The 27,634-nt window shown below is 53.6% G+C and overlaps 2 protein-coding genes across 5 annotated transcripts in view; both read left to right on the top strand.

The window, feature by feature from the left end:
- Nucleotides 1-8,577, top strand: part of SLCO2A1 (solute carrier organic anion transporter family member 2A1) — a 69,908-nt gene extending 61,331 nt beyond the window's left edge. Inside the window, exons 11-14 of the mRNA XM_008153029.3 lie at nucleotides 1,963-2,126; nucleotides 4,029-4,093; nucleotides 5,536-5,659; nucleotides 6,600-8,577. Of these exons, the coding sequence (XP_008151251.2) occupies nucleotides 1,963-2,126; nucleotides 4,029-4,093; nucleotides 5,536-5,659; nucleotides 6,600-6,717 (471 nt within the window). The 3' untranslated portion in view covers nucleotides 6,718-8,577. The remainder of the gene's footprint in view (nucleotides 1-1,962; nucleotides 2,127-4,028; nucleotides 4,094-5,535; nucleotides 5,660-6,599) is intronic.
- A 10,000-nt stretch (nucleotides 8,578-18,577) lies between these two features.
- RAB6B (RAB6B, member RAS oncogene family) overlaps nucleotides 18,578-27,634 on the top strand; it is a 114,480-nt gene continuing 105,423 nt past the window's right edge. For all 4 annotated transcript variants that reach the window (XM_054729887.1, XM_054729888.1, XM_008153042.3 and 1 more), the window contains exon 1: nucleotides 18,578-18,834. In XM_054729887.1, the coding sequence (XP_054585862.1) occupies nucleotides 18,765-18,834 (70 nt within the window). In that variant the 5' untranslated portion in view covers nucleotides 18,578-18,764. The remainder of the gene's footprint in view (nucleotides 18,835-27,634) is intronic.

Raw genomic sequence — 27,634 nt, 5'->3', positions numbered from 1 at the left:
GGGTCCTCTGGAATGTGGACCTGGAAGGTTAGAGTTGGAAGCAGCGATCAAGGGCATTAGGTTCACCCCCTCAGCTCCCAGGTGTGGCCACACAAATGGCCTGACGTCATGCAGTTACTTAGGGTCAGATCTGACTTTAGAACCCAGGACCCTGTCTCAGTCTGGGGGCACATCTACTCAAGGTCATGTACCTCCTGGCCACCAGCCTTCCATACGTGTAACCCTCATTTGGTAGTTCACTTAGTGAGGTCCTATCAGCCCTCTGAGCGCTAGGGACTCCTGGCCTTCTAGGATCAGCCAGCAGCAAACTAACTTGAGTCATCTGTTCAGTTATTCAACAAACAATGGACACCTGGCACAGCGATGCATGCTGAGGCTATAGTGGCGGACCCATCCGACAAGGTTCCTGCTCTTATGGAGTTTGAATTCTATCCAATAAATGCACAAGATCGTTTTAGAAAGTAGCTCATGCCATTGAGAGAGTTAATGGACAGAGTGTGCCTGGGGGCCTCCCTGAGGAGGTGACATTAGAACTCAACCACCAGAAGAAAACCTGAAGGTGAAGTATTTGCACTAAAGCCGTGGTCGGCAAACTGCGGCTCGCGAGCCATATGCGGCTCTTTGGCCCCTTGAGTGTGGCTCTTCCACAAAATACCACGGCCTGGGCGAGTCTATTTTGAAGAAGTGGAGATAGAAGAAGTTTAAGTTTAAAAAATTTGGCTCTCAAAAGAAATTTCAATCGTTGTACTGTTGATATTTGGCTCTGTTGACTACTGAGTTTGCCGACCACTGCACTAAAGGAACAGCAAGCACCAAGCCCCAGGGCATGGCTGAGCTGGATGTAGGAGAAATGAGAGAAGGCCGAGGTTGGTGCCAGGCCAGGGAGCAGGCAGAGGCCAGAGCTGGGCAGGCCAGGTTTAGGAGCTGGGTGTTCTTTTTCCTAAGAGCACTGGGAAGTCTGTGCAGTTCCCCTAAGGAGGGGAACGCACCTTATGCCCTTAAGCCTGGATGGAGGTCATGGGCAAGGCTAACCCCCACTTCCCATCCTCTCTCCCAGGATAAGGGAGGCTGCTTCCATGGCCACCCCTGTGGGCAGAAGAGTGTGAGTCTCAGGCAGAGCAGGGACAAGGAGCTTGGACAAGATGTTCTCTCAGTTGCCTTCTAGCCGGAGGAGTCTGTGGTGGCCTCTGTGGTTTGCTTGTTATCACTTACTTACCTCTGACTCACCTACTTCCAGAAAGAATCCTGACAAGTTTCAAATAGTACTATAAATCATCATCCCTTAGCATAATATCAAGGGGAAAAAATAGTAAGTTATAAGAAAAGGGTGATAGGCTAGTCCGTCAGACACTGCACACGGGGGAGTAAAGACCACCTGGGCAGTGCTCAGTTGTCCTATAGTGTTGACCATGTGGGCTTGCCGGCTTGAGATGGGACCTTCCTCCCTGGAGGCCTGTACAAACAGGAAGAATTCCTCTCTGGCAAAGGCCAGACAGATGAAGAGCTTAGTGGATTCTATTGTGTGTTCTCTGTTGTCTGCCCCTATTTATACCTTCCTAACCCTCCCTGCAATGAATACACACACAGCAAAAACAGCAACCCACAAAGCCACGGCTGCTGGGCATAGGGTGGCCTGGCCCAGAGAAGAGCCCTCCCAGTCCCTGGTCCCAAGCCAGGTGGGCCTTGCCTGGCAGTGGAATCCTGCAGGAACAGATGTGGGTGCACCTGCTGGAGGAGCCAGCTGGTTCCTATTGCCCAAACAGGGGTCAGGGGTGGGATCCATGGGACACCTTGAAACCCTCGGCTGACCTCTCCAGCCTCTGAATCCAGCCTCACCCAGCTCCTCAGGGGACCCAGAGGGCAGAGGGGTTGAAACCCGAGGGACTGTCTGGCAAACTGCAGGCGTTTGATGTGTGTGCAAGCAAAGTAATGATGTTTTCTTTTTTCCTCTCCTTTTTCAAGATCTATTTGAACTGCAGCTGTGTGACCGGGGGATCTGCTTCAGCAAAGACAGGATCGTGCCCCAACCCCTGCGCCGACTTCCTGCACTCGACCATCTTCCTCATCTCCTTCGTGTCCCTCATCGCCTGCATCTCCCACAATCCCCTCTACATGATGGTTCTGCGGTGAGTGCACCTCTCCTTGCCCGCGTTTGCCTTTTCTTTGTGCCCAGATGCCCACTTATCTCTCCTCCCTTTCCTGGTCCTCGGAGTCCTTTGAACATGAGGTACAATGTTCTTTGGGTGAAATGGGGAGATGATGCTAACACGGCAGTGCCGGGGCCCCACCCGTGCCAGGCTCTGGGCAGAGCTCCTCGCTGCGTCGCCCCCTTCCCCAGCTCTGTTAGCACCTCCATTCTGCACATGGGAGACCACTAGCCCAGGAGGGCAGAGCAGGAACAGCTGAGCCACGTGCCAAAGCCAGGCTGCCTGGCTCCACGCTGTGGGAATACCTGGAGATTCACTTATTTTAAAATCCTGAAAGAACAGAGAGGAGGGAGGAGAATTCAGTAGGACGGATAAAATCGGGGATGGAAAATCAGGAAAGTTCCAGAGACGGGATGAGGGCAATGCGAAAGGATGGAAATGAGAAAAGTCCAGTGTGCTAGGAGCCAAGACTAAGTCCTCAGGTCAGAAGGGGGAGGCTGGCCAAGGCAGGAGGGGAGGGCAGAGGTGTCCCATTACAGTGGCAGCTAAATGTCTCTGAGGTTTTGACAGGGAATGACCCTTCCCTCACCTCACTCGCTGCAAAGGAGAAAACTTGCCAACCAAGTTCACCTCACCCACCCCGGCCTGCCTCCCTCCTGTCCTCACCTGCCTCACAAGCAGAGAGAGAAAACCATGGGATTTACATAGTGGGGTATAGGGCCCAAGGCCCAGCTCTGCCATACACTGGCCGAATGTCCTTGGGTGTTGCCAACCTCGCTGAGTCTCAATTTCCTCATCTATGGAAGGAGGTTAATGATGTGGACCTCAAAGGATTGGTGTCAGGATTATATGGTAAATTCCTTTGTAAATACAGGTGCTCTACATATTGGCTAATTATCACTATTAACCTAATAATAATAATAACAACAAGAACAACAGCTAATTAGGTACCACTGACCTATTTTCCCCAGAAGCCTAGGAGCTAAGGGAGAAGCAAAAGCAGCCACTTGTCAGGGTCTGGGGTTTTACCCTCTTTACAAGTTTGCTTGCAAGCTCCTGAGCTCCCATATCTGCTACTGTTTCAAGGATGCTGGCAGAAGACAGGAGACTCCAGGGTCAAAGGCAAAGGACTTTGCTACTCATAGCACAGCAAGCAGCATGGACCTCATGTTGCATCATCCATCCTTGTCCCTCAAGTCCTAGGGGCTGACATGGAGGTGCCCAGGGGTGTGTGTGTCACATGCAGTGGGTTTATGTCACAGCCGAGGAACGCTGCTCTTGGGAGAGCCACCCCTTCTATAGACCAAGCCTGCTCTTGGTCTAGGGGACGATTTTACCTCGTGCTTCAAGGTTGCGCCTTGCAACCACGACCCTGAGAAGTGGTCCGGGACAAGAGCAGTAGATGCTTAAGAATGTGTAGGGACTCTCAGAGCTCAGGCATAGGGCTTCTCCTCACACCATCGTCACCCTCTTTTCCGCCACTCCCCATCCAGTGCATTCCAAGGACCACCACTTTCACCTAAGGCCCTTGAAAGGATTCCCTTCTTGCACCCCAAGTCAGATGGACCATGTGGGAGGCCATGATGAGGAGAGGGCCCCACCTCCAGGGCGTCTGATTCTTAGGTCTGGGGTGGGGCCTGAGAGTATGAATTTCTAACAAGTTCCCAGGGGATGCTGATGCTGCTGGTCCAGCGATCCAGCTTTGAGAACCATTGATACAAAGGACAGAAGCATGGGCTGCGGTGGATCCAGTCTGCCAGTGGCTCGTCAGGCTGTAGGAGGGCAGGTTCTGACAGAGGCTGGTTGCCCCTGACTGAGGGGAGGCATGGCCAGAGTCCTCCGCTCATTTCCTGTTTTTTGTTTGTTTGTTTGTTTTTTCAGTGTGGTGAACCAGGAAGAAAAGTCGTTTGCCATTGGGGTACAGTTCTTGCTGATGCGCCTGCTGGGTAAGTGTCTGAGACACCCCCTTCTGGAGGCATAGCCCCGGGACAGCTGAGGGCAATGGGGTGCAGGGCTGGGATGGGTTAGTCCTCTCTCATCTCCGTTGTAAAGAGAAGCTGTACATGATCAATACAACCCCAAATTGCCCCAAAACACAATATGGGCAATTTCCTTGGTACTTGTAGTTAAGAAAGATTTCATCTATGGCGTTAATTCCCAACTAAATTATGTAAGAAAAGGGAAACGCAGACACAACTGAGCATACCTAATAGAGAATTGAAAGCGGGTATTTTTTTTTTTTTTTAACCTCTCTCTGAGAACTCACCGTCAGAACAGAACCTCGTATTTCTCTCCCAGCCAGAATGGCAGCTGAGCTCAGCCCTGGTTTCCCTCCCGTTTTACAAAACTCACTCCCACTGCCATTCACAAATGTTCCTCTGTGCACACGGGGTCCTGTGCAAGCAGCCCAGAGCCCGTGGAGAATTGGAGCAGTGCACACGGGATCAGTAGTGCCCACGGGAGGGCGAGCTGCCTTCGGGAGCAGGGCACACACCAGCCCTCCCTGGTGCATGGACTGGAGCAGGGACATGCGTGGGTCTCACCCCACATTGCAGGCTCATCCCCAGACTGCTTATGCTGAACTGCCCCTTCCCAACACATCCGGGCACTAGATAAATGAGGCACTGATACGGAGAGCCTTGCAGGTTAAGGAAGTAAAAGGACCAGGTTCAACTGGAGGTGTGTTTATTAGGACCTAGCGGGTGAGCACTGCAGGGGGGTATATGGCAATTGCATTGGAGGGACTTCAGTTACTACCGAGGAGTACCTTCTGACCTCAAACGCTGAGCTTGACAGAGCCCTCTGCGCATTGTTTCCTGGGAGCCAGCTCTGCACTTTGCCCTGAAGCATCTTCCATGATCATTATCATTCTGGGGCGTGTCTGTGTGTGAGCTCCTGGGCCGGCTGAGTGGGAGGGAGCCTTTGCAGGGCCCTCACCAACTGAGATGGGGTGAGGTGTTCAGATGATGAAGAATGAACCAGCCCTGACCAGTTTGGCTCAGTGAATAGCGCGTCAGCCTGCGGACTCAAGGGTCCCAGGTTCGATTCCGGTCAACGGCATGTACCTTGGTTGCAGGCACATACCCAGTAGGGAGGTGTGCAGGAGGCAGCTGATTGATGTTTCTCTCTCATCGATGTTTTTAACTCTCTATCCCTCTCTCTTCCTCTCTGTAAAAAATCAATAAAAATATTTTTTTTTTAAATGAACCAGCTTCACAGAAAGCTATTCTGCTTCCCAAGGTTACAGCGATTCCTAGAGGCAGGGCAGAGCTGTACTCACACCTGTAACATGCAGGGGTGTAGGGGCTGGCTCCCCACCCTGCCAGGCATCTCTGCCGGCAGCTCCATGTGATTTGAGCTCTCTGAACTCTCTTCTTGTTGATGCCAGCCTGGCTGCCCTCTCCAGCCCTCTACGGCCTCACCATCGACTACTCCTGCATCCGGTGGAACTCACAGTGCTCAGGGCGGCGAGGGGCCTGCGCCTACTACAACAACGACGTTCTCCGAAACAGGTGAGGGCCAGCACGCCGAGTGTCCAGGAGGCCAGGCGCCAGGCCTGAGCAAAGGGCAGGCATCTGTTCTGGTGGCTATTGTGGGGGCTGTCAGGCTTCCGAGGGAGAAGATCAGAGGGGAGCTGCCATAGTCAGGGAGCAGGGGCCATCGGTGATGGGCATCTCAGAGATGGTTGCAGAGAGCCAACCAAGTAACAAGACTTGGGGGTACTCTGATGTGGACCCCCCCAACCTGGGATCCCCAAGGCCCTTGGGAGGGACAGCAGCAAAAAGAAGTATGTCCAAGGGAAAGGGGATGGCTGGAGTCCAAGGGAGAGGCTGTGACTGTGGAATGGTGATGCCAGGCCAGCTTGTCACTGCTCACAAAGAGGTGGCCCCATCACAGCTCCTAGAAGAGGTCAAGGGCAGGCGGGTCCAGCCTGCCTCCGTGGGTCTGAGCCCACCTACTGTGCCACTGAGTTCTGTACCCCTTCCAGCCACCTCACCTGCTGCCATCATCACACAGACCAGAAACAGGGAGGAGAGTGGGCTTGAGGGGGCTGGGTGGGTCTGGGAATGGTGTGGAGTGAAACAGAAGGCCAGGAGAGGGTGGACCAGGAGGGCGATGAGAAGTTGTCCTATCTTCTGGCTTGCTGGGAGGACAGGACCCTCAGGGCTGGCTGGGCTGCAGTGTTCCTTTGGCCCTCTAGGGGGCGGCAGTGCAAGGACAGGACCACTGGATTAGGCGCAGCCTCCTCACAGGGAGGCTTGAACCCTTGTGGATCAAAGGAATGGGGGAAACGGTCCACACCTACGTGGTGACAGATCCTTACCTGAGTCGTCGTGAGGACACATTCCCTGGGCCACTTGTGAGAATGTCGCTGCTCTTCCTGATGGCCCTGGGACGCAGGCTACAGAGCCTCCCCAGCCCCTCACCCGCCCTGTGTCCTCCTGCCCACAGGTACCTGGGCCTGCAGGTGGGCTACAAGGTGCTGGGCACGCTGCTGCTCTTCTTCGTCAGCTGGCGGGTGAAGAAGAACAAGGAGTACAACGTGCAGAAGGCCGCGGGCCTCATCTGAGCCTTGGCCCTGGGCCCGGCACCTCCGGCTCCAGAGCGTGGACCTGCCCTTCCATGCCTGCCTGTATTTACTCATGTTAATATGTCATTTCCTTTCTGTGTTTTAAATAAGAAGACAACCCCAGGCACCATTTGCCTTCCCTGCCTCCTCCCAAAGGCTCCCCACTCAGGCTTACTGTGCTCCTGGGCTGGGTGGGCACAGAGCTGCAGGGCGGGGTCTTCACTGGCTCCTCGGGAGGGACCCACATCCCACGTGCTCCTCAGTGCTGGGTCCTCCAGAGAGGATGCCCCCGAGGCAGCCCTGACCAGTCCTGTGGGGAGTGTGGGGGAGGGGGAGGGTCCTAACTGGAGAAAGAAAAGGGGTATCTACCCAGAGAAAGGAGGGTGTGGGCTGAGTGGGCTAGGAGATGGGGGAGCCTGGCTGTAAGCCCGTTTTACATCTGGGTTCAGCATCAGCACAGAACCCAAGAGGGGCCGGCTCCCCTGCTCTCAGACTTTCCTTCCGGCCCCAAGAGGCCATTTGGGAGCTGCCACGGTGGGAAGGTCAGCCAGCTGGTCCCCTCCAGGTACCACACTCAGGCACTAGAGCAGGGACCAAGACCCGAGGATAGGTCATCCAGATACTGTTCACATTAATTCTAGGCCCTTCTGTACCTGGGCCTGGGCCTGTTTGTCTCTGTCTTTCTCGGGGGGATATTTCAAACTACGAAAGCCACACCACAGTGAAGACCCGAGGAAGGCTGTGAAATGGTCCTGCTGCCCAGCCTCCCACCCCCACAGTGTGGGGACAAGACCCCTCATCTCAGAGTGATGGGAAGACCCTCTGCCTGTTTCCCTGGGAGCGGATGAGGCAGCTTCCCGCGGGGCTTCCCTGTCCGAACTTCAGATGCCACAGAATAAGGAGAGGCAGCCCAGGATGACAGCAAAGCAGGTGACAAAGCTGAGGGAAGGTCCAAAGCTGCCAAGCTGGATGATGAGCTGCAGCCCACAAAACAGAGGCTGGCGAGGTTGACTTTCGTGGTTTCACACACACTGGTTTTCATCTATGTTTTCTCGCCTCATCTCACTGTCTCCGGAGGTGGCGCCCTCTATGGCCAGAGTCGATACTGCAGCCGTGCGGTAGAGGTTCACAGTTAGAGCCAACAAAGGAGGCCTTCCATCCACAAATATATTTATTGGACTTTGTGCAGGGCATTGTTAGTACAGGGCTCTCCACTGAGCATCACTGCGACCCCACCTGCCCCCTCTCCATCGACACGAGGGCCTCCTCCCAGAGTGTGCAGCGGGGGGAACGGGGAAGGCGCAGCAAAAATCCGGAGATAACAGGATCTTGGCCGTCCCTGGTGCCCAGACTGACCCTGCACCTGTCCATTTGCCAGGCAGAGGCCTGGCTGCACCGTGTCCTCCGGGGTGGCTGGGCTCTGGTCACTGCCACATGTGCATCTCTTGAGGCCACTCCTCGTGGAAGACTCTTCCAGAAACATATCAGAAGCGACCTCTGCAAAGGCCAAAACATTGTGTCAATGGCCAGACTGCCAGGAGACTGAACTTGGTGAAAGCCATGATCACAGCAGCCTTATTTCCAAAGCCACCAGCCTTATTTCCAAAGACCTCACTCAGGAAGGGGGGCTCCGTACAACCTCAGGGGCCAGGTTCAGCATTTAAAATGGTCCTGCTTGGAAAATGATTCCCTGCAACTAACCCTGGTCTTTCTTGCTGTCATTTAAATTCTGAAGGCACTGCCTCCCGCTGAGTTCATGAGCGGTGGATGCCAACCTTCAGATTCTGGAAGATCAGTTGCCTTCCCGAGCCTTTATTCTATTGTGATGTTGCTATTAATATATTATAGTTTTGCTATTGATGTAAGTTGGTCATGAATTTGTACTGTCATGTGTATCTGTCAGAGAGCAGGCAGAACCTGCACCTTCTGGCCAGAGGAGATGCCCATGCCACAACCCTCAGGGGTCCATGGTCATGGGAATCAGAAATAACGCAACTCTCAACCCATCAGCCTGGTACAAAGCAGGCAGCAGGTGCTTCTTGCTCCTTCAGTGACATTTCTGTAGGTAACTAATGGTAAAAGGCCCATAGTGCTGGGCTCTCAGAAGGCCTGATCCTGGCCCTTGAATTAAAATTCAGAAGTGGGTTTGTCATGAACAGCTAAGTCCATAATATAAAACAGAATTAATATCATAATCATCATTGATCACTTGGTCGCAGCCAATACTACCACTCCCAAATCTTGCCTCCCAGCTGCCAGCGGGGAATGTAATGGCGTCACCTTCATTCCACTTCTACAGCAAAGCTTAACAAACTTCCTTGAGTTCCAGACTCTCACAGAGGATGCTGCTGAAATGCAGATTTCCAACCTCCTCCACCCATCCTCAGAGTCTATTTATGGGTGTCTGAGGGGGACCCAGGAGTGGATCCTTTAACTGGATCCTTGTTTCGGGCTGATGTGGGTGGTTGTGAAACCCTGTGTGGTAGGTCCACAGTGCAGCCCCACATTGGGGATGCCCACGTGTGCATAGGCCACTGAAAAATTTACAGACCTGATAGGTCTTTGATGAGCTCGAATGGGCGTGAGGGATGACAAGGTGAAGGGGCACCAACAAATCTGATTTCCTGAATGGCTGCAGTCCGGAGCTAGTGGGCATGCAACACAGTCCAAGTGTTCACATTTGTATTAGGCTCTTACCAGTACTGAGAATAGGATTGTCACTCTCCAAGCTTGAGAGTACAAAATGTGTCACAGTTATTTCTTTAAATCAGTTATGTCTGACTTCATAACCTCACTCTTCCTGCTGGCTGGCTGGCAAGTCAATGCCAACCATGCCTGGGGCTGGCTCCCAGAGCCATCTGTGGGCTGTGGGGCCCTGCCACTGTCAGTCTTTGGTTCTTTCCCAGTCTGAGGCCCCCTCCCCTGCTTCTCCCCTGAGCCTGGAGACGCTGCAGAGACCAGATTCCAGCCTAGAACCACCTCCCTGTGCACACACCACCAAAGCTGTCCTCCCTGGCCAGTCCTAGGAAGCCCACCCCTCCGCTCCACTCCTCTCCCAGTCCCTCAGGGCTGAACAAAGAAGCCAGGAAAGGAAGGTTCTGCAGGAACCTTTTTATCCCATCCTTCCTTGAACATTCTTGGCATGAGAGAGGGAAAATGCAGTGAGAATTGAATGCCATGTCTCCCTAAATTATTCTTTGTCTCAAAGCCCTCTAGGGTGGTCCTCACCATAGCCCCACAATTGAGACCAGACCGATCTTAAGGCCCCATTTGAAGATGAGGACTCTGAAATCAAGGAAGTAACCATTGTGGCCAACTTCGTGCAAATAGTAACTGGTCGGACCTGAACTCGGACCAGGCTGTCCAGCTGTCTGGTCCAGCTCCAGCACCAACTCTGTCTCCTCTACTGAGTCATCCTGATCTGGCGAGGAGGCCTCTCTGTTCCCCCTGAAGTTCACAGGCCCTTGGGATGGAGGTGGGGAAATCTACTGAGGGCCATGTAAGATGGGTCTTGGAGGTGGGGAGAACCAGGTAACAGTTCATTTACCCACCTGCTTACTTCTTCAAGTAGCCAGATCATTACGACTGTTCACCAACCAGGGTCACCTTAGCCCCGTGGTCGGCAAACTGCGGCTTGTGAGCCACATGCAGCTCTTTGGCCTCTTGAGTGTGGTTCTTCCACAAAATACCACGGCCTGAGCGAGTCTATTTTGAAGAAGTGGCATTAGAAGAAGTTTAAGTTTAAAAAATTTGGCTCTCAAAAGAAATTTCAATCGTTGTACTGTTGATTTGGCTCTGTTTACTAATGAGTTTGCCGACCACTGCCTTAGCCCTTGTTCACCAACCAGGGTCACCTTAGCCCTACAGCACCGCGAGTTAAAGGAGAGTTGCAGAGAAAAGGGGACAAAGAGGAAAGGCTTCCAGGAGAAAAGGCCCTGAGGATCTGCACACAGACCTTCAGGGGAACACCCCCACCTGGTGACGGGTTCGCAGATTCTTGCTTAGGAAACAAAGCCACATTGTGATTTCTTTTTCCCAACCAGTCTCAGAGATGGAGAGATGCATTTAAGCTGGGACTGAATCCAGTCAGTATCAAATTGATATTAAAATATTGTATTACAGATTCCCAAAGAGATTGGCAGAGTGTGTGTGTGGCAGAGAGAGAGAGAGAGAGAGAGGACTCCTATCTTTTATAATCACAGGAACTAAATACATGGGAGAAATGTCTATCTCCTACCAAGAGCACCAGAATCATTATAACCTTTCCTCCGAGATTAAATATGTAACCAGGTCCTGGGCAAGCCCTTGGCAAATCCTAAGTGAGAGCAAGCTTTTCTCTTAGGACACACCCTGCCCATTTGTCCACTCTTTACCGCCCCGCCCCACCCCACCCCTGCAGTGTGGCCACACTATACACGGCTCAGCCTATCTGCTGAAGTCCTTGCCCTCCAGGCATCTGCTGCTCTTTGATGACAATAACTGAAATGTGCATAGATCTTTACAGTTCACAATGCCATCCATTTAGCAAACTCCTTTAGGGTAACTCGGTCAGATGGGCTTGGCCAGTGGTTGGCAAACTCATTAGTCAACAGAGCCAAATATCAACAGTACAACGACTGAAAATTTCTTTTGAGAGCCAAATTGTTTTTAGATAGGTACATTGTTATTAACTTAATTAGGGTACTCCTAAGCTGGCCTTTGCTAAAAACTCAAGGGGCCAAAAAGCCGCAGTTTGCCGACCACTGGGCTTGGCCATGCTATGGAAACAAACCTCACTCGTCTGTCACGTGACACAACAGGAGTTCATATCTTGCTCAACTGAAGTCCACTGCGGGTTCAGGTGACTCTCCAGGGCAGTGGCCTCCAAATGGTGGCTCAATAATCCAGACCGCTTGGATCCTGAGGTACCACCATTTCATATCGATGCAAATATATATGTAATTGAATTCAGAGAGGAAGGGAGAGGGCGAGAGAGAAACATTCCAGGCAAAGGTAAGGCAGCAGGAAAACCTGCGCAAGTTCTGAGAATTCACTGCCCACAAAGGTGAGGCCTGGAGAGGCAGTTAGGACCAGGCTCAGAGGCTCCTACAGGGTCTTGAGGGCTGGCTTACACGAGGCCAGCAAAAGCAGGGCCAGCCTGGTCCTGCTCCTGGGTCAATCCATGGCTACCTCTTCCCACCCAGGGCTTGGAGAACAGCTCAGAGCCCAACCAATGAGTCCCAGGAAGGCACTCCTGGCTCAGGATGCCCTCCTGAAGCCTACGCTGGGAGAACTCCTGAGCGTGCCGTGCTGTACCCTAGAGGAGCTGTCCTCTGTCCTCCCTGCACGCTCACGGGAGCCTCCACCTCACATGCTTGCAGGAACCTCCCTCTTGGCCCGTGCTCCAAGGCTCTCCCAGCCCAGGGTGGAGTGGAAGCTGCTCTATTCCTTCCCTTCTCTCCCACCTCCTCTCTCCCACATCTGGGCGCTGGAACCCCAGGCTTGCAGCTGGAAGTCAGAAGGCTCAGTGTCAGGAAGAGTGGGGCAGCTAATTTAAAGGGGCATCTATTCAGGCCCCCAGATGTGTTGCTAACCCCTTCCTCTTGGCTCCGATGTGCCGTATACCAGGCATCCCTTTTATGGACACCAAATCCATAAACGTGGCCTTGGAGGTTCCAGGTGGGGCCAACATTCGTTTAAAACTTGGTCCTCGGTACACCTCACAGCCTGGGAGATCAGGATGAGGCCGGAGCTCTCCCTTGGTCCACAATGGGGAAGCACCCAGGCAGGTTTCACACTGTCCCTGTCTGACTATTGGCCCTGAGCCGCCTCTCCAGACGCACGGAGTTTCCGGAAGGGCTCCTGAAGCCCTTCCATAGCCCAGGCGTGTTGAGCGCTCAGACACCGTCCTAAGTGCTTTCCATAAGTTTGTGCCTTTGATTGTCACCAAAGCCCTATGAGATGCAGTGATCACACCATTTCACAGGCCAGGAACCTGAGGCGCAGCCAACTTGGATCTTCGCTGCTCTTCTCTCATTTCCACGGAGAAGGAGGCAGAGTGGCAGTCGGCCACCAGGGGGCGCCGCCCCATCGGCAGGGACCCCGCAATGAGACGGAGGAGGCGGTGCCACGCCTGTGGGCGAAGGGACGCGAGGGAGACCGGCTCTGCGTCGGATCCTACAGTGTTGTCCCCACCACCACCACCTCCCACCCAGGCTACCCGCCCCACGCCTCCGACAACCCAGCTTCCCCGCCCCGGCGCGCTAGGTCCTGCGGAGCTTCCCCCGCGCGCTGACTCCACTCCCGCATCCTCCTATTCTAGCCACCCCAGAGTGTTCGGGGTCTGAGCTCACCTGCTCCTGCTCAACGGACATGATCTTGACAGATTTTCCACTCTCCCTCCCCCGCGGCAAAGCACCAGTTAGTGTGTGTGTCTGTATTTACAGGACAAACATGTAATAAACACATTCGAGTGCCAGCGAGCACACACAGCTTCCCCCACGCCTTTCCACCCGTCGTGGGCAGGGTAGCCACCCAGAGCACAGTGTGTGGTCATCATTCCGTCCTTACAGGGGCCTCAGGTCGCCTCTGATCCTTCTTCCTCCGGTTCCCAGAGCATCTTCTGGAGCCTGGCCCTGGGTTAGGAGCGGTCTCCAGCGAGAGACCGATGTCTGTATCCCTGGCACTGCCCACCTTGGGGAGTGTCCAGGTGCCCAGCCTGTCACAGACTCAGGCACTGGGCAAGTGCTGGGCACCAAGGCTTGTGGGGTGAACAAGACAAATAGAATCCCTTCCCCCTTGGAATTTACAATTTGGGAAGGAAGACAGACAACCAAGGCACACCAGGTGTGTGGTTACCCACCACAGGTGCAACAGTGCCAGGAAGCAGGCGTGCAGACAGACAGATGGATACCTGCATGGCAATGCCTCTAGGGGTAAGTGAGGGCATGTGATGGCATCGCCGAGGTGATAAAGGCTGGTTCCCTAAGAGATTGGGGATCAGGGGCAGCAGGGGAAGTTTGTTAATCAGGGGCCTTAGAGCGAAGGTGTTCTGGGCAGAGGGGGCTGCAGGAGTGAAGACTCGGAGATGAGAAAGCTTGATGTATGTTTGCATGAAAACCGGGAGGTAGGTAGTGCACACAGTTACAAGTGGGTGGAGGTGAAGTGTGCTGGGAGGGAGGGTGTCCCATGCACACCTCCTTTAGAAACTGGGGTAATGCCTGTGCGTGACGGGAGCCACTGACAGACTTTGAACAGAGGCGAGGTGCAGCCAGATTTCTGGGTTTAAAGGGCCAATGGGGCATGTACACTTGAGAAAGGGAGCCTGGCTGGCGAAGGCAGGGAGGGAGGCCTCCTTCTTGTCATCATGGCCACTGAGCAGGGAGAACTGGCACTGGAGATCAGAGCTGGGAAGCTCTAGCGGGTCCAGAGCCAAGGGCAGGACCAGCAAGCAGTGGGAACATTCCAGAACATCCTGGTGGCCAGGCTGCGTGCTGCCCGGAGTATGTACTGGTGTGCTGAAGCTGGTCCCTGCACCAGAATGTGCTGTTTACAAGGCAGACCGTCTGTCCCTGGGCCCAGAGCAAGGGTTCTAATTGGCCCACATGACATTTATATTCTTAAATTCAGTACAAACATTGGGAGAGCTTGCATCGTGGATTTTCTCCTGAAAACCCTGGGCCAGCACTCCAGCCTGATAACAAGGGCCTGGAGCTGAGTAGAGGCCTCCCCTTCAGATGGTCCCTGTACTGTTAGGGCAGCTAAGGTTCCTGGGTCACCTGCATAGCCTCTGAAGGTATTTGAATTTTCATATATACACACACCCTTTAAGAGTCAAGCTAAACCACGAGAAATCCAGGTGAATGTTGGAAAGGACCAGTGTAGGAGTGGGGCCCTGGAAAAGGGCTGTGTTTGTTTTTTAATCCTCACCTGAGGGTATTTTTTTAATTCATTTTGAGGGGGAGGGGAGAGAGAGAGAGAGAGAGAGAGAGAGAGAGAGAGAGTGAGAGAGAGAAACATCGATTGGTTGCCTCCCCTACCAACTGGGGATCGAACCCACATCCTAGGTATGTGCCCTGATCTAGAATCAAACCTGCTGCAACCAACTGAGCCACCCAGCCAGGGCTTGCATACATTTTTTTTTTTAAGGAAGAAAGCTTATGATTAAATGTCTTATTCTTCAAGGACTCTACTTAGTTTATACACTCTCAGATTGATTATAACATGGTCAGAGGAGACATAGGCAATGACTACTTGTCAAGGGGTTGTGAGCAAACTTAATTTCCTATCTTAAATGGAGTTTGCAACTCTAAATTAGCATTCTTTTTTTTATATAACAAGCATCCTGATAGCTACACTTTTCCTCTAACAAATATACAAAATAAAACAAGCATTGCTGTTTCTAAGTTACATTCCAAAGAGAATTAACAGTAAGCCTAGAATTAAACTGGAAGTTCAGAGAGCATGCCTGCAAATAAACTACTCAAGGTAATGATGACAAGTTACAGCAAGCAGAGAATTAATTTTTTTTTAATTTCCCTCTTATATGAAGGAAAACCAGTATGAGTTTTGTAAAAGGAATGCATACTTACTATAAATTATTCAAGCACTCCTAGAGGTTAAAAAATTCAAATGCCACTGCTCATAAATAATTAGCAGTTAAAGGGGTATCACTCTAGAATCTTTTTATGCTTGTGTTCCAGAAAGGCAAAACAGGTGTATTGAAATATTTTGATAAATATGTGATTGTTTTATATATACTATTTGTAATGTTATTGCATTTCATTTTATTTGTATTTAAAACCTGAATCTGAAAGAATAGTAAAATTTCAAATAAATGTTTATTAGCCTCAAGAGATTTTATTTTTAAAGACCCTTCTATAATAACAAAAATATTTTGGAGGAAAAATAAACACATTGAGTTTATAGTAATCGTTTTTACGTTCCACATGTCAATTTAGGTGTGATCATTTGACTCCCTGATGTGAAAGATCAGGACATTACAACCAGAACCTTCCTCTCCCCTCCCCCACATCTTCACATGTTGTGATAGTAATACTTAAAGGCACATCGTATTTACATTTTAGTTTGTCAAATGTTTTCATTAATATTATTTCACTGTTAAATGTTTCCAAATCTTACCACAGCCTGTTTCTGGCTGCCTCCAAAAAAACCCCAATGATAGAGGAACTGCAGAAATGAGATAGAGGAGTTAATATAAAACTATGACTAACCCCTGAGGAGGCTAAAGCTGGGGTGAACTAATGACAAGTTAGGAGGAATCTGAGGTGGGGGGCAGGTACAGAGGTGGGAAGATAGGGAAAGGGAGATATTTTAAGTTCTGTTCATGCTTCTCTCCCACAATATCCCAGGGAAGATGACTGGTGGCCTCAGCCACTGGCAGAAAGAAATCAGTGGCAAAAGCTTGGCCGCTCAGGAATGCCAGAGCCATCTCAGAGCCATGCTGGGTTGAAATTCTGGTAAAAACAAATGCAAGCTGACCAGATGCCCAGGCATCCCATTTCCTCCAATCCCTCATGGATGGCAGATGAGCACTTCAAGGACAACCGATGATCTACTCATGAATGGTGGCGGACCATTCTAAAGATCTTATCTTCTTTAAGTGATTCTTCCCTCTCCCCCCAAAAAAAAGATTTAAAGAGGGATCCCAGACTAGAGAAATTTCTCTGTGAACTGAAAGCAAAAGAGATGTTGAACAGCAATTCTGGAGGACCTGAGGCTCTCCATCCTGGGGCTCATCCCCACCCTTTCCTTCACAATCACCAGGAGGGACAAAAACAGACCTTCATTGTAGCCCTTACACATTATCAGACTGATAAACCACGAGGGAAACGAGCTTACTAGCCAAAATCAGTAGAGATCTGGGAAGTAAAACCACCATGAAATACATGCAATCAACTAAACACAATGCACAGATCAAGCGTGTAAAAATAAGTATAAAAGATATAACAAATACATTCAAAGATACAAGAGAGAATATTGAATAAAATGAAGAAGGAACAAGAAGCAATAATAATAATAATAATAATAAAGAACCCAGTGCCTCTTTCGATGGGAGAATAAATAATTCATTCAGAACACCAAGAAAAACTAGACACAGTTTTTAAAAATATACTTGAGGGTATTGGGAAGAGAACACAGTAGTCAAGAAGGAGTGGACCTGGATCTTGGAGAAAATGGGAATCCAGAAAAGTGTGCCGCACATTTGGACGACTTCTGCCTCAGGGGCGCTTATTAATTCCGAACACGTCAGCTGAGAGCTAAGCAGTTTTTTTAATCTGTCTCAAAGGCGTGGGGTAAAAAGTTATAGAGTCTAGGGCTCATGTTGGGATGAGGACCAAATATCTGTAGTATAGTAAGTTTGAGCTGCAAGTAGACCTGCTCTCACAGAGATTTCAGACTTAAAAATACAGGTTTGCTAGAATTTCCGCGAGCCTGGCATAAGCAAATGCAAGTCCATCTTAGAGAAGGAGAAGAAGTCCTAGGTTTCAAATATGCAAATTAAAACTGCCGTGAGAAGTCACTACAGAATATCCAAAATTAAAAGACTTGCAATATTACCTGTGGGCAAGGATGTGAAACATTCCAACTCTCACATTCCACTGGTGCTTGTTATATATATATATATAAACATGTACAAGAATTCTCATAACAGCAATATCTTTAATAACCTAACATTGGAAACAACGGAAATGTCCCTCTACAATAGATGGATAAATAGACTGATGCATTCACACAATGGAACACTATATAGCAGTGAAAATGAACAGCCCTTTTTTAAAAACTTAGACCACCTGGCGGTAGGACAGGAAGAAGGCAGTTGTGTAAAACCTTCGTTAATCAGAATGCCTGGGAGAGCTGCTACTCTTGGCGGCAGCTCCTTGCTCTCTGCGCCTTAACGGGCCAGGTTAATACAGAGGCGAATGGGTGGCCGCAGCCCTGTCCTCTGGGGGCTCACTCTCCATACATCTACATGTTGGGGCAAGGAGTGGTGTTGTCAACCGGCAGCCCGGGGTCAAGGAACCCAGGGCACTGTCCTCGCGATGGCCGTGCAGATAGCTAGGGCGTCATTGCTCTTTCTCTCCCATAGGGCAGCTGATTTAGGATAAAATGCGCCCATTCCTGGTGCCTCCTCTCAGGCGGGCCAGGTCTGCTGGGACATCTATGCCCCACGGAGGCGCCCAGAGGAGGGATCTGGGCCTAGAGAAGGGGGTGGGGGGGGGGGAGCAGAGACCACACGGGGTGACAGCAGAGCCCTCAGCACACACAGCCCACCACACCCTGGCTCACCCACCCCCTCCTTTCCTTTCCGCCCTCGCAGGTGGCTGCGCTGTGCATCGGCGTCGCGCGAGGGGGAGGAAGAGGCTGGCATTTGGTTTAAAGACCAGAAGCAAATGTCCCCCACCCTCCCGACAATTTCTTGTCATTTTTCTGGATTCAAAGGAGGGGTAGAGTGGTTGAAGACAGACGCAGAGGGGCAACGAGAGACGGCCCGAATCGGGGTCTGCCGGAGGCCGGGCGAGGCGGTTCTCCCCCGCCCGGGTGCGGACTCCGGGGTGGGTGGACCGACGCCCCCAGCCCCGCAGAGCCGCGAGCCCCGCATGACATCAGAGGCAGGGGAGCGCGCAGAGCGCAGGCGCCGGCGGAGGAGGGGGCGGGAGGAGCCCGAGTCGCGCGGCCGGGAGAGCGCTCCTCCGCCCCGCGCTGTCCCTGCGCCCCGCGCCGCTCGCGCCTCGCTGTCCGCGCCGCGCCTCGGGCAGCCAGAGCGCGCCTCTCTCACCGCAGCGAGCGCCGCCCGCGACAGCCCAGCCCAGCCCAGCCCAGCCTTCCTCCTCCTCCCGCTCCTCCTCCTCCTCCTTCGCCGCCGCCGCCGGACACGCAGCCGCAGGCCGGGGCCGGGACGCAGCTGGGGAGGCAGGGACGCGCGCAGCCAGCCCTTCCCCCTCCGGCTCCCGCACCGCCGGCCGCCTCCCCGCGCCCTCCTCCTCTCCCCTCCCGGCTCCTTCGCTTCTCCTCCTCCTTCTCTCCCGGCCCCGGCTGCCAGCACCATGTCCGCAGGGGGAGATTTTGGGAACCCACTGAGAAAATTCAAGTTGGTGTTCCTGGGGGAGCAGAGCGGTAAGTACCCCGCTTGGTCTCTCGGCGTGGCGCCGAGTCGTCCCCCGCCGCCAAATCCCCCACCCCTTTGGGACCCCGGCCCCGGCTGGGAAAGGCCCCTCCACGCCCGGGTAGAGGGGAGGGATGGGCTTTGGAGGTCGGGGCGGCTCGGGCGGGGCCGGGCAGAGGAGGGACCAGGGATAGAAAACGCTGGGGCCAGAGATGGGGGTAACGGTGGGATCTGGGGTGGGGGCTAGGGGTGCGGGTGCAGGTGCAGGTGCAGGGCAGCGGGGCAGCGGGGCGGGAGGCCGGAGGGCGGAGGCTCGCTCGGCAGCGCAGACCGAGGCGTGAAGGCGCCGGGCTCGCTGGCTCGCTGGCTGGCTCGCATTGCGGCAGCGGCTGCGGGCGACCGGCGACCGGGCAGGTGGCGGGGCGCTGGCGGGGGTCGGGAAGAGGACAGACGCCCCTTTTCGGGGGAAGAGGTGGGTCTGGCGTCTGCCGAACCTCCCCCCTCCCCCCCGCGCGCAATGCACCGGAGGGGTTCCCTGCGGACCCTGCCCGCAACCATGCGTCCAGGCCCAGAGGCAAAGGGCGGGGGGCGGGGGTAAAAACGGACACCTGCTTCCTCTCGAAGGAGCGAATCTGGGCTGTGGGGCGCCTACTTCTCCTGGTTTATGTCCCCTGGCTACTCCCCTGGACACAGAAGGTTCTAGACCCGCTGCCCTTCACCGGCATGTGTGAGCCTCTTTAGGGCTCCGGCGCCTGGGCGACGGCAGCAAGGATTCCCCAACGCGAAGCAGATTTGGGGGATGGTCCAGGGGTGCCTCTCACCCAGAGGCGGCGGTGAAGCCTGGCGCTGGACAGAGAAAGGATCAGGCGACACGCCCTGCCCAGCTTCCCCGCACCCCTCCCGAGGGCGCTGGCAGCCGATTCTTCCCACCCCCACCTCCTAGCTCACCGCCCTTCTTGGGGGAGGGGAGGTCACCGTGGCAGCCGGCCAGGGGCGGGGAGCGGGGGAGAGACGCGGCTTCCCTGCTGCTAGCAGCCTCCCCTGGGAGAGCATCTTTGAAACCCAGGTGGGTCCCAGGGTGGGAAGACAAGGTTGAAGAGCGTGGACCCGGGAGACACCTGTAGGAAGGAGTGGTTCTCAGCACATCCCTCCGGAGGCCTCTCACCCTGGAGCTGCAGGCCCTGCGCAGCTCCACTCAGGGAGAAGGCAGCCCCTGGGGGCAGGACTCCCCGCTCTAGTTCTGCAGACCAGTCCAGTTCACCAGGTTTGGTGTCTTTCTGTGCCAAGGGCCACGATGCAGGCAACCTTGGGAGAACCTGGTGGGCTCAGGGAACACTTACTGTGGTGTGTGTACATGTGGGTGGTGGGGGGTCCCATGGCCTGGGATGGATGGGAAGGGGGAAGGGTATCAGGAGGTGGTCAGGCCCTAGCATGGGGAGGGGGCATTTCAGAGCAAGGTTAACTCAGCCAGCCAGCCAGCCCTGTGGCCTGGACTCTGAGTTTCTGATATTAATGGATTCCAGTTTCAGAGCTCACTTTTCCCCAGGCCTGGAGGGATTTCGGGGTCTCCCCACCCCAGGGCTAGCCTCACTGGGCCCGGAGCCCTGGGAGAGAACTCTGCAGGGAATTCCTCGCTTCAGCTCCCAGAGCAGATGTTGAGGCGTCGCTGAGCCTCCGTTTCTGTTTCTGTGGAATGGTTCCTTGAGGGCAATCCTCTTACTCCTGCATGTTTCCCTAGTGCCCCTCAAAGGGCCAGGACCTCAGAGGTTTCCAATAAACATTTGTTTATTCCAAGTCTGAACATGTTTTAGTAAAGGGCCGGGGCTTTGCTGAGGAGAATGTCTCTGGTGAGACTGAGTGAAAACTCAGGGCTCCCTCAGCAGCCCCGATGGGCTGAGGGCCCTGCTGAGTCCTGCAGATCCCCCTTTGCTGCTGAAATCACAGAAATCAGAGCTTCACCTCAGAGATGGAGCCCCCACCTCCCTGGCAGGTGAGGTGGGATGTCTGAGCCCCAGGGATGGGGAGGGCTTACCCAGAATCCCATTGTGAGTTATTAACACTCCTCCTGCTCTCAGTCACTAACATGTCATTGGGGAAATAAGATGACCTTGAATTGAGGAAGCCCGGAATTGGGGACTCTTCCTAAGAGAGGGTGAGGGTTGCCACTCTCTGGTCAGGCTCGGGGCTGGGTTGGGTGGGAATGCAGGGCTAGTTGATTGGGGGCAGGGTTTGTGGGTCCTTGGAACACGGTCATTTATGGATGTTAGTCTCTGCTATCAGTGGGATCGGCTCTTGGCCACTCTGGCCGCTCCTAGCAGGGAGTCCTAGGCTCTGAAAAGCTTCCTCCAACTTGGGTGTGTCATCAGTGGGTTACCGTAGATTTTACAGAGCTTTCAGGGCCCCTGTGTGCATCTCTGAGTGGGTGGGACTGGGGAGCTGCCCCTGCAGCCACTGCTGCCCTCTCACCTGAACCCAGTTTTGCCTCTGTTGGTCCTTTGTGCCAGCATCCTGTGTAGCCTCTGCAGTGGAGGGAGACCCTGAGCTCTAGCCCTCACTCCCCCCCCCCCACCATCCCCACCTCTCCCTCCCTCCCTGTGTGACCTCAGAGGTTCCCTCACCTAAGCCGAGACTTAGTCTCAGGGGCTTGCCTGAGTCCCCTGGGAAGGGGCCAGGGGAGGGATCTGGAGAGATGTGGTCTTCTCTGGTTTCCTGTGTGAGGACAGCTGGAGCCCGGTGATGAGAAGCATCAGGCTTCCAAAGATGCCAGGGACCTGGTTTGAGTGGGAAACCCTTGAAGAGCCACTCACGAGAGAACACCTCCAGCCCGTGAGAGAGCCCCTGCTCCTGGCAGCAGAATGACCTCTGTCCACTGGACCGAGGAATACAGGCCGGCAGGGTCAGCCTGGCAGTGGGTAGGATTGTGGGGAGGGTGCTGTGGGCCCAGGAGGAGGGGTGTCCTTGCGCTAGGAAGGCTGTGCCATTCTGCTGGGACTTAGACGGCCATCTGGGCCTGCTGGCCATGCCCCTGCTGATGGCAGTGGTGGGGGACAGCCGGGAGATGCACACCAGTCCCGACGGGGGCACTTGGTTGGCAGCCGAGAAGACAGTCACAGGCAGGTGTCTAAGGAAGCAGAGTGGGTCTGGGGGACACGTCTTCCTCCTCAGTTCTGATGGCATTTGAAGGGGGCTTAGGTTCATGTCGGTGTGTGTAGCGAGGAGGAGGGATGGGAATGTATCGGATGGGCTGTGGCCTCTTCTGAGCTTCCTTCCCTGACCCTCCTCCAGCAGCAGGAAGATTGATGGACACAAGTTCCAGCCACTTTCCCAGGCTGAGGCCGGCAGGCCCGCTCCTCCCTCTGACCAGCCACCTCCCTGCCCTGCCCCTGCCAGTTGTGCCGCTACAGGTGCCACCCACGTTGAGCACAGCCTGCGTGGTGTCCCTGGAGTTGTGCCGCACCGTGACCCTGTGTGCAGCTGCCGCTTGGTCCTTACGGCATTTGTTCGTTCCCCCCTCTCTCCCTTCCCTGCCTCCCTCTTTCGCCCTTCCTCCTCCCATCGTCCATTTATTTATTTAATCACATCTTTGAGCGTCTCCCCGCCTCATGGAACTTATGGTCCACTAGGGAGTGCAGACAGTTGTGGGTATAATTACCGTACAGGCCTGTGAGAGCCACCACAGCTGCTCTGGAAGCACATAGAGGAGACGCTTCTACAGGCAGCCGGCTGGTGCTCCTTTGGGCCAAGGGCAGGGAGTAGGTCCTCCAAGGGTCCCCACCCCACCCCTCTTTTCCTGGGAGCCCTGTCTGTTCTCCTCCCTGCTGGGGAGAAAGTGTGAGTGGGAGTTGGGGAGCAGGAGGACAAGGGCGACGCTCAGGTGTCTGGGTTGTTGGTACCGGGAAAGGCCTTTTCCTCCACTTTGGTCCCAGTCCTCCAGGGTAAGGAGCCTTCAATCCTCCCCCCACCTCCCCCCCCCCCCGCCCCACTGTCCGGAGGGCTCACCCTCCCCAGCTTAGCCTGAACCCTGCCCTCCTACCACCCACACCTCCCACAACCACCCTTTGCTGGCCTGGTGGTTGTGCCTGAAATCCATACCGGAAGTTCTCTCTCCCCACTGACTCCCAGACTGGCTGGCTCCCCTGGGCACTCACCGTGTTTGTTTTTTCCTGAGCAATTTAAAAAAACAATCACACGCTGCTCTGTGACTTCTCTGTTATCTCGGTTACTCGGGATTTTAAAAACTGTTTCTTAACTTTTTTCCTAAGTACAAAGACCCTAACTGAATTTGAAGCCCCTTGAAGGGCAAAGTTCAGAAGGTTAAGGGGACGAGGGTTTAGTTGTCAGTCCCCCTCCCCATCTTCGGGAGGTTAATGACCTCAGTCTGGAAATGATGAGGTTATCCTGCTGTGTGAGATTTGCTGCTGGCCCATCAACAGATTAATAGTGAAGGGAGTCGCCTGGCTGGTGTGGCGCAGTGGTTGGGCATCCACCCATGAACCAGGAGGTCATGATTCCAGGTCAGGGCACATGTCTGGTGTTTTGGACTCGATCCCCATTAGGGGGCGTGCAGGAGGCAGCCAAACAATGATCCTCTCTCATCATTGATGTTTCTCCCTCTCCTTTTCCCTTCCTCTCTTTGAAATCAATTTAAAAAACACACAAAAAAATTTTTTTAAAAAAAGGGTGGGAGGAGGGAGTCAAGACAGCTTTGAAACAGGCTTCTTCATCCTGACACCTGCTGCTTTCACAAGCCAGAAGATTCTTACCAGTGACACTTGGACTCTTTCACAGACAATTAGATCGTTTAGTCTTGGTTGTGCCCGGCTCACACAGTTCATCGCATTCTCGGCGCGCCCCCTTCCCCACCACCATCTCTGAAGACCTATGAGGATGCAGTAAGGCCACCAGAGGTGGGAAGGCAGGGACGCATCCAAGCCTGATGCCAGCAGAGCTCACTGTGAGGTCTGGGGTCGATCACCAAACTGTCCTGCGCCTTAGGCTTCTCAGCCTTGCCTTCTCTCCTCCCATCCTCTCTCTCGTCCTCAGTGTCTGGAATGAGAGAGGGAACCTTGCATGTTGAGTACAGACCCAGAACCTTTGCTTCATTTACTGAGAGAGTGAGAGAGTCCGACACCAAGATGAGAATTCACCTGCACTTGGTGTAAGAGGAAAGTTGTGCCTCAATGCTAATGAGAGACGACAGAACTAACCAGAAGAGAAAAAAAGAAATGGGTAGAATATGTTCTGATTGTGCAGATGTAATAGTAATTACCATCTTTTGCATGATCTGATTATCAGAATCATTTTCAGCCCCCATATTACAACGAATCCCATTAAAATAGAACAAAATAACGTCATTGTCCTTTTGTGACTTAGTGCGTTCCTAAAATCAGCCCATGAACATTTATCCTTATAGGTGTTTCCCTGGCATGGCACACTCACCTGGGGCAGGCCTTTGGGGGGCTATCACCTCTGTCCCATCCCCACCCCATGTCTTCCACTGTTGCTGAATGAATGAACCATTGCATGTGCAGGACTGATGGTCTTACTGTAAATAATTTAGAAAAATTGTTGGACAGAACCATTGAGGAAGATGGGAAAAGGTTAGGTGGAATAGAAAATTCATAATCATCAGGGTGGACTGCTGACAAACTGCTGGGCATTTTCTCCACGGTCCGTCGGTCTGTCATCCTATCCTAATTCTCACCAGAGAAGAGGAGATGGGAGAGGTTGCCAGGAGGAAGTACCAGCCATGCCCTGATATGGGCAGGTTTTGTTAGAGCTAAAAGACAGGCTGCAGGAAAAAGGTGGGCCCTGGGCAGGGCTAGATTTATTACTCCTAAGAGAGGTTCCTTACTGTTTCTTGGGGCTTGAAATTTCCAATTTCCTTTATTATTTTTATTATTTTCCCTTAAACTAAGTGAGATCTTTAAAAAAAATGTTCAATGCCATGAATACTTTATCAATTTAGTAAAATTATTTCTTTTTAGTAGAAAAGCATATTTATTCTGGTCTCTTGGTAACAAGACCAGTGGTGACTCAACCACGTGTTCTGGGGCAGGTAACACCTGTTCCCAGGTGGTGACATACCCTAAGGACAGGCTGGGGTCCAGGAGGGAGCAGATCATACCTCGCCCATGAGCAGAAAAGAACCTTAAAGCAAAGGCTTCTTCCAGGAAATGCATTCAAAGAATGGCAGCCTAGAGCCCCAGCAGGTGCCTGGACAGAGGCGTGGGGAAGGGGGGCAGTCGGGTCTGGGACGGGGAGGGAGAGGGAGACCTCAGTTGTGTGCCTTCTGTGCTGGAGACCACAGGTTTCTTCCAGCACTTGTGGGTGGTGGGCATGCTACTTAGTGGGGTTTCCCCAGAGGAAGGGGCTTCCAGTATTGAGGTAACCAGCTCACCCAGCTTCCCCTGTGGCTGGAGAGGAGGCGAGGGTGAGTCACAGAGGCTGGGTCGGCCATGAGCTAGCACTTTGTTCTGAAAGAAATGGGGAACTGGTGGAGGATCCTCGACTGGGGAGTGGCTCAGTCACCTCTACACGTGGGAAGGATTGTCATTTTAGGGCCTTGGAAGGAGGATGGATGGGGAGGGCTTCTCACTGAGTCTGTCTGTCCTTCCTGACAAAATGGAGCCGACCCTCCTGGGTTCCCGTATCCTTCCTCCAGTTAACCTCAGATGGCATTTAGGAACACTGCCCGTGGCTCTGCACGGGGCACCCTGCAATAGACGTGGGATTCACCCATTTTGCAGGTCAGGGGGCAGAGGATCAGTGAGAGCTGGTCATGCCCAGGGACTCACTGCCAGCGTGGCAGGATTAGGAGTCAAACCCAGGTCACTATGAGGAACACAGTGATCTATTGGGCCTCGTGCCTCTAAAGCAGGCCCAGGCCAGGGAGTGGGGAAGATGGGACAGAGGACCACGGCAGCCTGATGGACTTGAGGTCACTTATAAATGCCTCTTAGGGAGTTCATCAAGCTCTCAGCCAAGGAGGAGCCAGCAGATCACAGCATGGGGGTGGGCGGGAAGTCCTTTGATTCCCCTAGGCTGGTGAGGGGCACTGGAGCCAGAGCCGGGAGGAAAGAGGGGGAGGGTCTAGGAAGGAGGCTGAGTCTCCATGTGGAAGTCTGATTGCATAGCAGGCACTCCATCCTTACTCCGAATGAACTGCTTATTTGGAGGTAGCTAAACCCTCCCAAGTCAGCCCTCGGCCCACTGCATAGAGGAAAGACACTACCCAGGTTTCAGCTGAGAACTAAGTACTAAAAAGGGAAGCACTAACCAAAGTAAGTGGCTGGCCTCATCCTCCCCCCAGGCCTGGAGCAGCCAGGCCCCTGGAGACCCTGATTCTGGCCCCGGTCAGCCGCCAGCCAGTTGTGTGGTTGGACAGGCCCTGTCCCATCTCTGGCTTTCTCGATGGGTCCCCAGAGGCTGCTGGACTGAGTGACCACTCCAGCCCATGGATCTCTAACTCTTGCTCATAATTCAGTGCCATCTTAGAACATGATGCCAAGCCAGTAGCACGCCCATCCTGGAGAGATGGCCCTGCTGGTCAGAGGGGTTAGAGGGGTTGTAGGAATGAGGGTGCGGGATCAGGGTGTCCGTCAGCTATTTTGCCCTGGATCTTCTGCCAGCAGGCCCCAGTGCAGGGTCCTGTCTAGCCTGCACCCTCTTCTCCTGGGAGGCAGTCTGGGCCCACCTCCCTGGGCCCAGCTCTCCTCATGTGCCCCCAGGGTAATCTGGCTCATCCATCTGAGGATGTATTTGGTTCAGGTTGCCAGGCAACAGGGATGGGGCTGTCCTGCCCTTCCTGCTGGCAGGCATTTATTCTGTACAGAGGGGACCTCTGATGAGGACAGAACATGTGACAGCTCCCAGGTTCTCCATCTCTAGGACACTTCCTTCTGCAGCCAGGTGGCGGGTGGTAAGCAGGGAAGGCTGGGAAAGGGCCAGCACCTAGAGAGGTTTGCAGTGTTTCCACCAGGCGAGCCGATTTACTGACCCCACCCCAGCTCCTACTCCAATCCCATCTCTCACTCCTCAGGCCCGGTTTCCTCCCCAGCTCCAGCTCCACCCCATCCCCCCACCCACCACCCCATGCCTCGATGCTGTTGAGATGGAACAGGACCACTCTGTGCTCATTTTCCTCACCGGACACTGGGGTGATTATTGCTTTGTTGGGGTTTCACGAAGACTGAATACTTCACTGCATGGCACGTGGTAAACGCTCAGGTGACAGGTAATTTTGTTAATGAAATAGTGACAGCAGTTCCCCTTGGTAGATGGATGAGGGAAAGATGGGTAGGGCTGCGGGGTTTTGAGAATCACTGATCTGTCAATTTTGTGTCGTGAGCTGCAAGGCGCACCTCCGTGTGATCTGACAGGTAGAGCTGCCTGTCCCATTTTATAAATGAAGACTCCGAGGCTCTGAGAGGTGAAGGCTTTTACATGGAGTGCAGGACCCACAGTGCTTACTGCTGAGCTGGGAAGGGCACCTGGGTCTCTGACTCCCTGGTGGGTGTTCTCCCTGCTGCCCATCCCAACAGGAAGCGGGGGGGACAGACTCACCCTGCCCCGCTCGGTGGGACCCCCACAGCTGCTCACAGAAGAGCACCTCGTGTTCACAGCTCTGGTACTTCCCCGCGAGCACAGCCCAGGGGGACTGCAGGGGCGGAGGCTTTGAGGCGTGTGATTAGAACAGCAGTTGGCGAGGTAAGCAGGTCATAAGTCCCAGCCAGACAATCTTCAGTACCGAGCGAGGCTGTGGGCGGGGTCTGCTGGGGTTGTCAGGGAAGGCCTCCCGGAGGAGGCTGT

The sequence above is a fragment of the Eptesicus fuscus genome, chromosome 18, assembly GCF_027574615.1.
Source record: "Eptesicus fuscus isolate TK198812 chromosome 18, DD_ASM_mEF_20220401, whole genome shotgun sequence".
Taxonomy (NCBI): Eukaryota; Metazoa; Chordata; class Mammalia; order Chiroptera; family Vespertilionidae; genus Eptesicus; species Eptesicus fuscus.
Note: the sequence above shows the minus strand (reverse complement) of the source record. Positions and strands in the feature narration are given on the sequence as shown.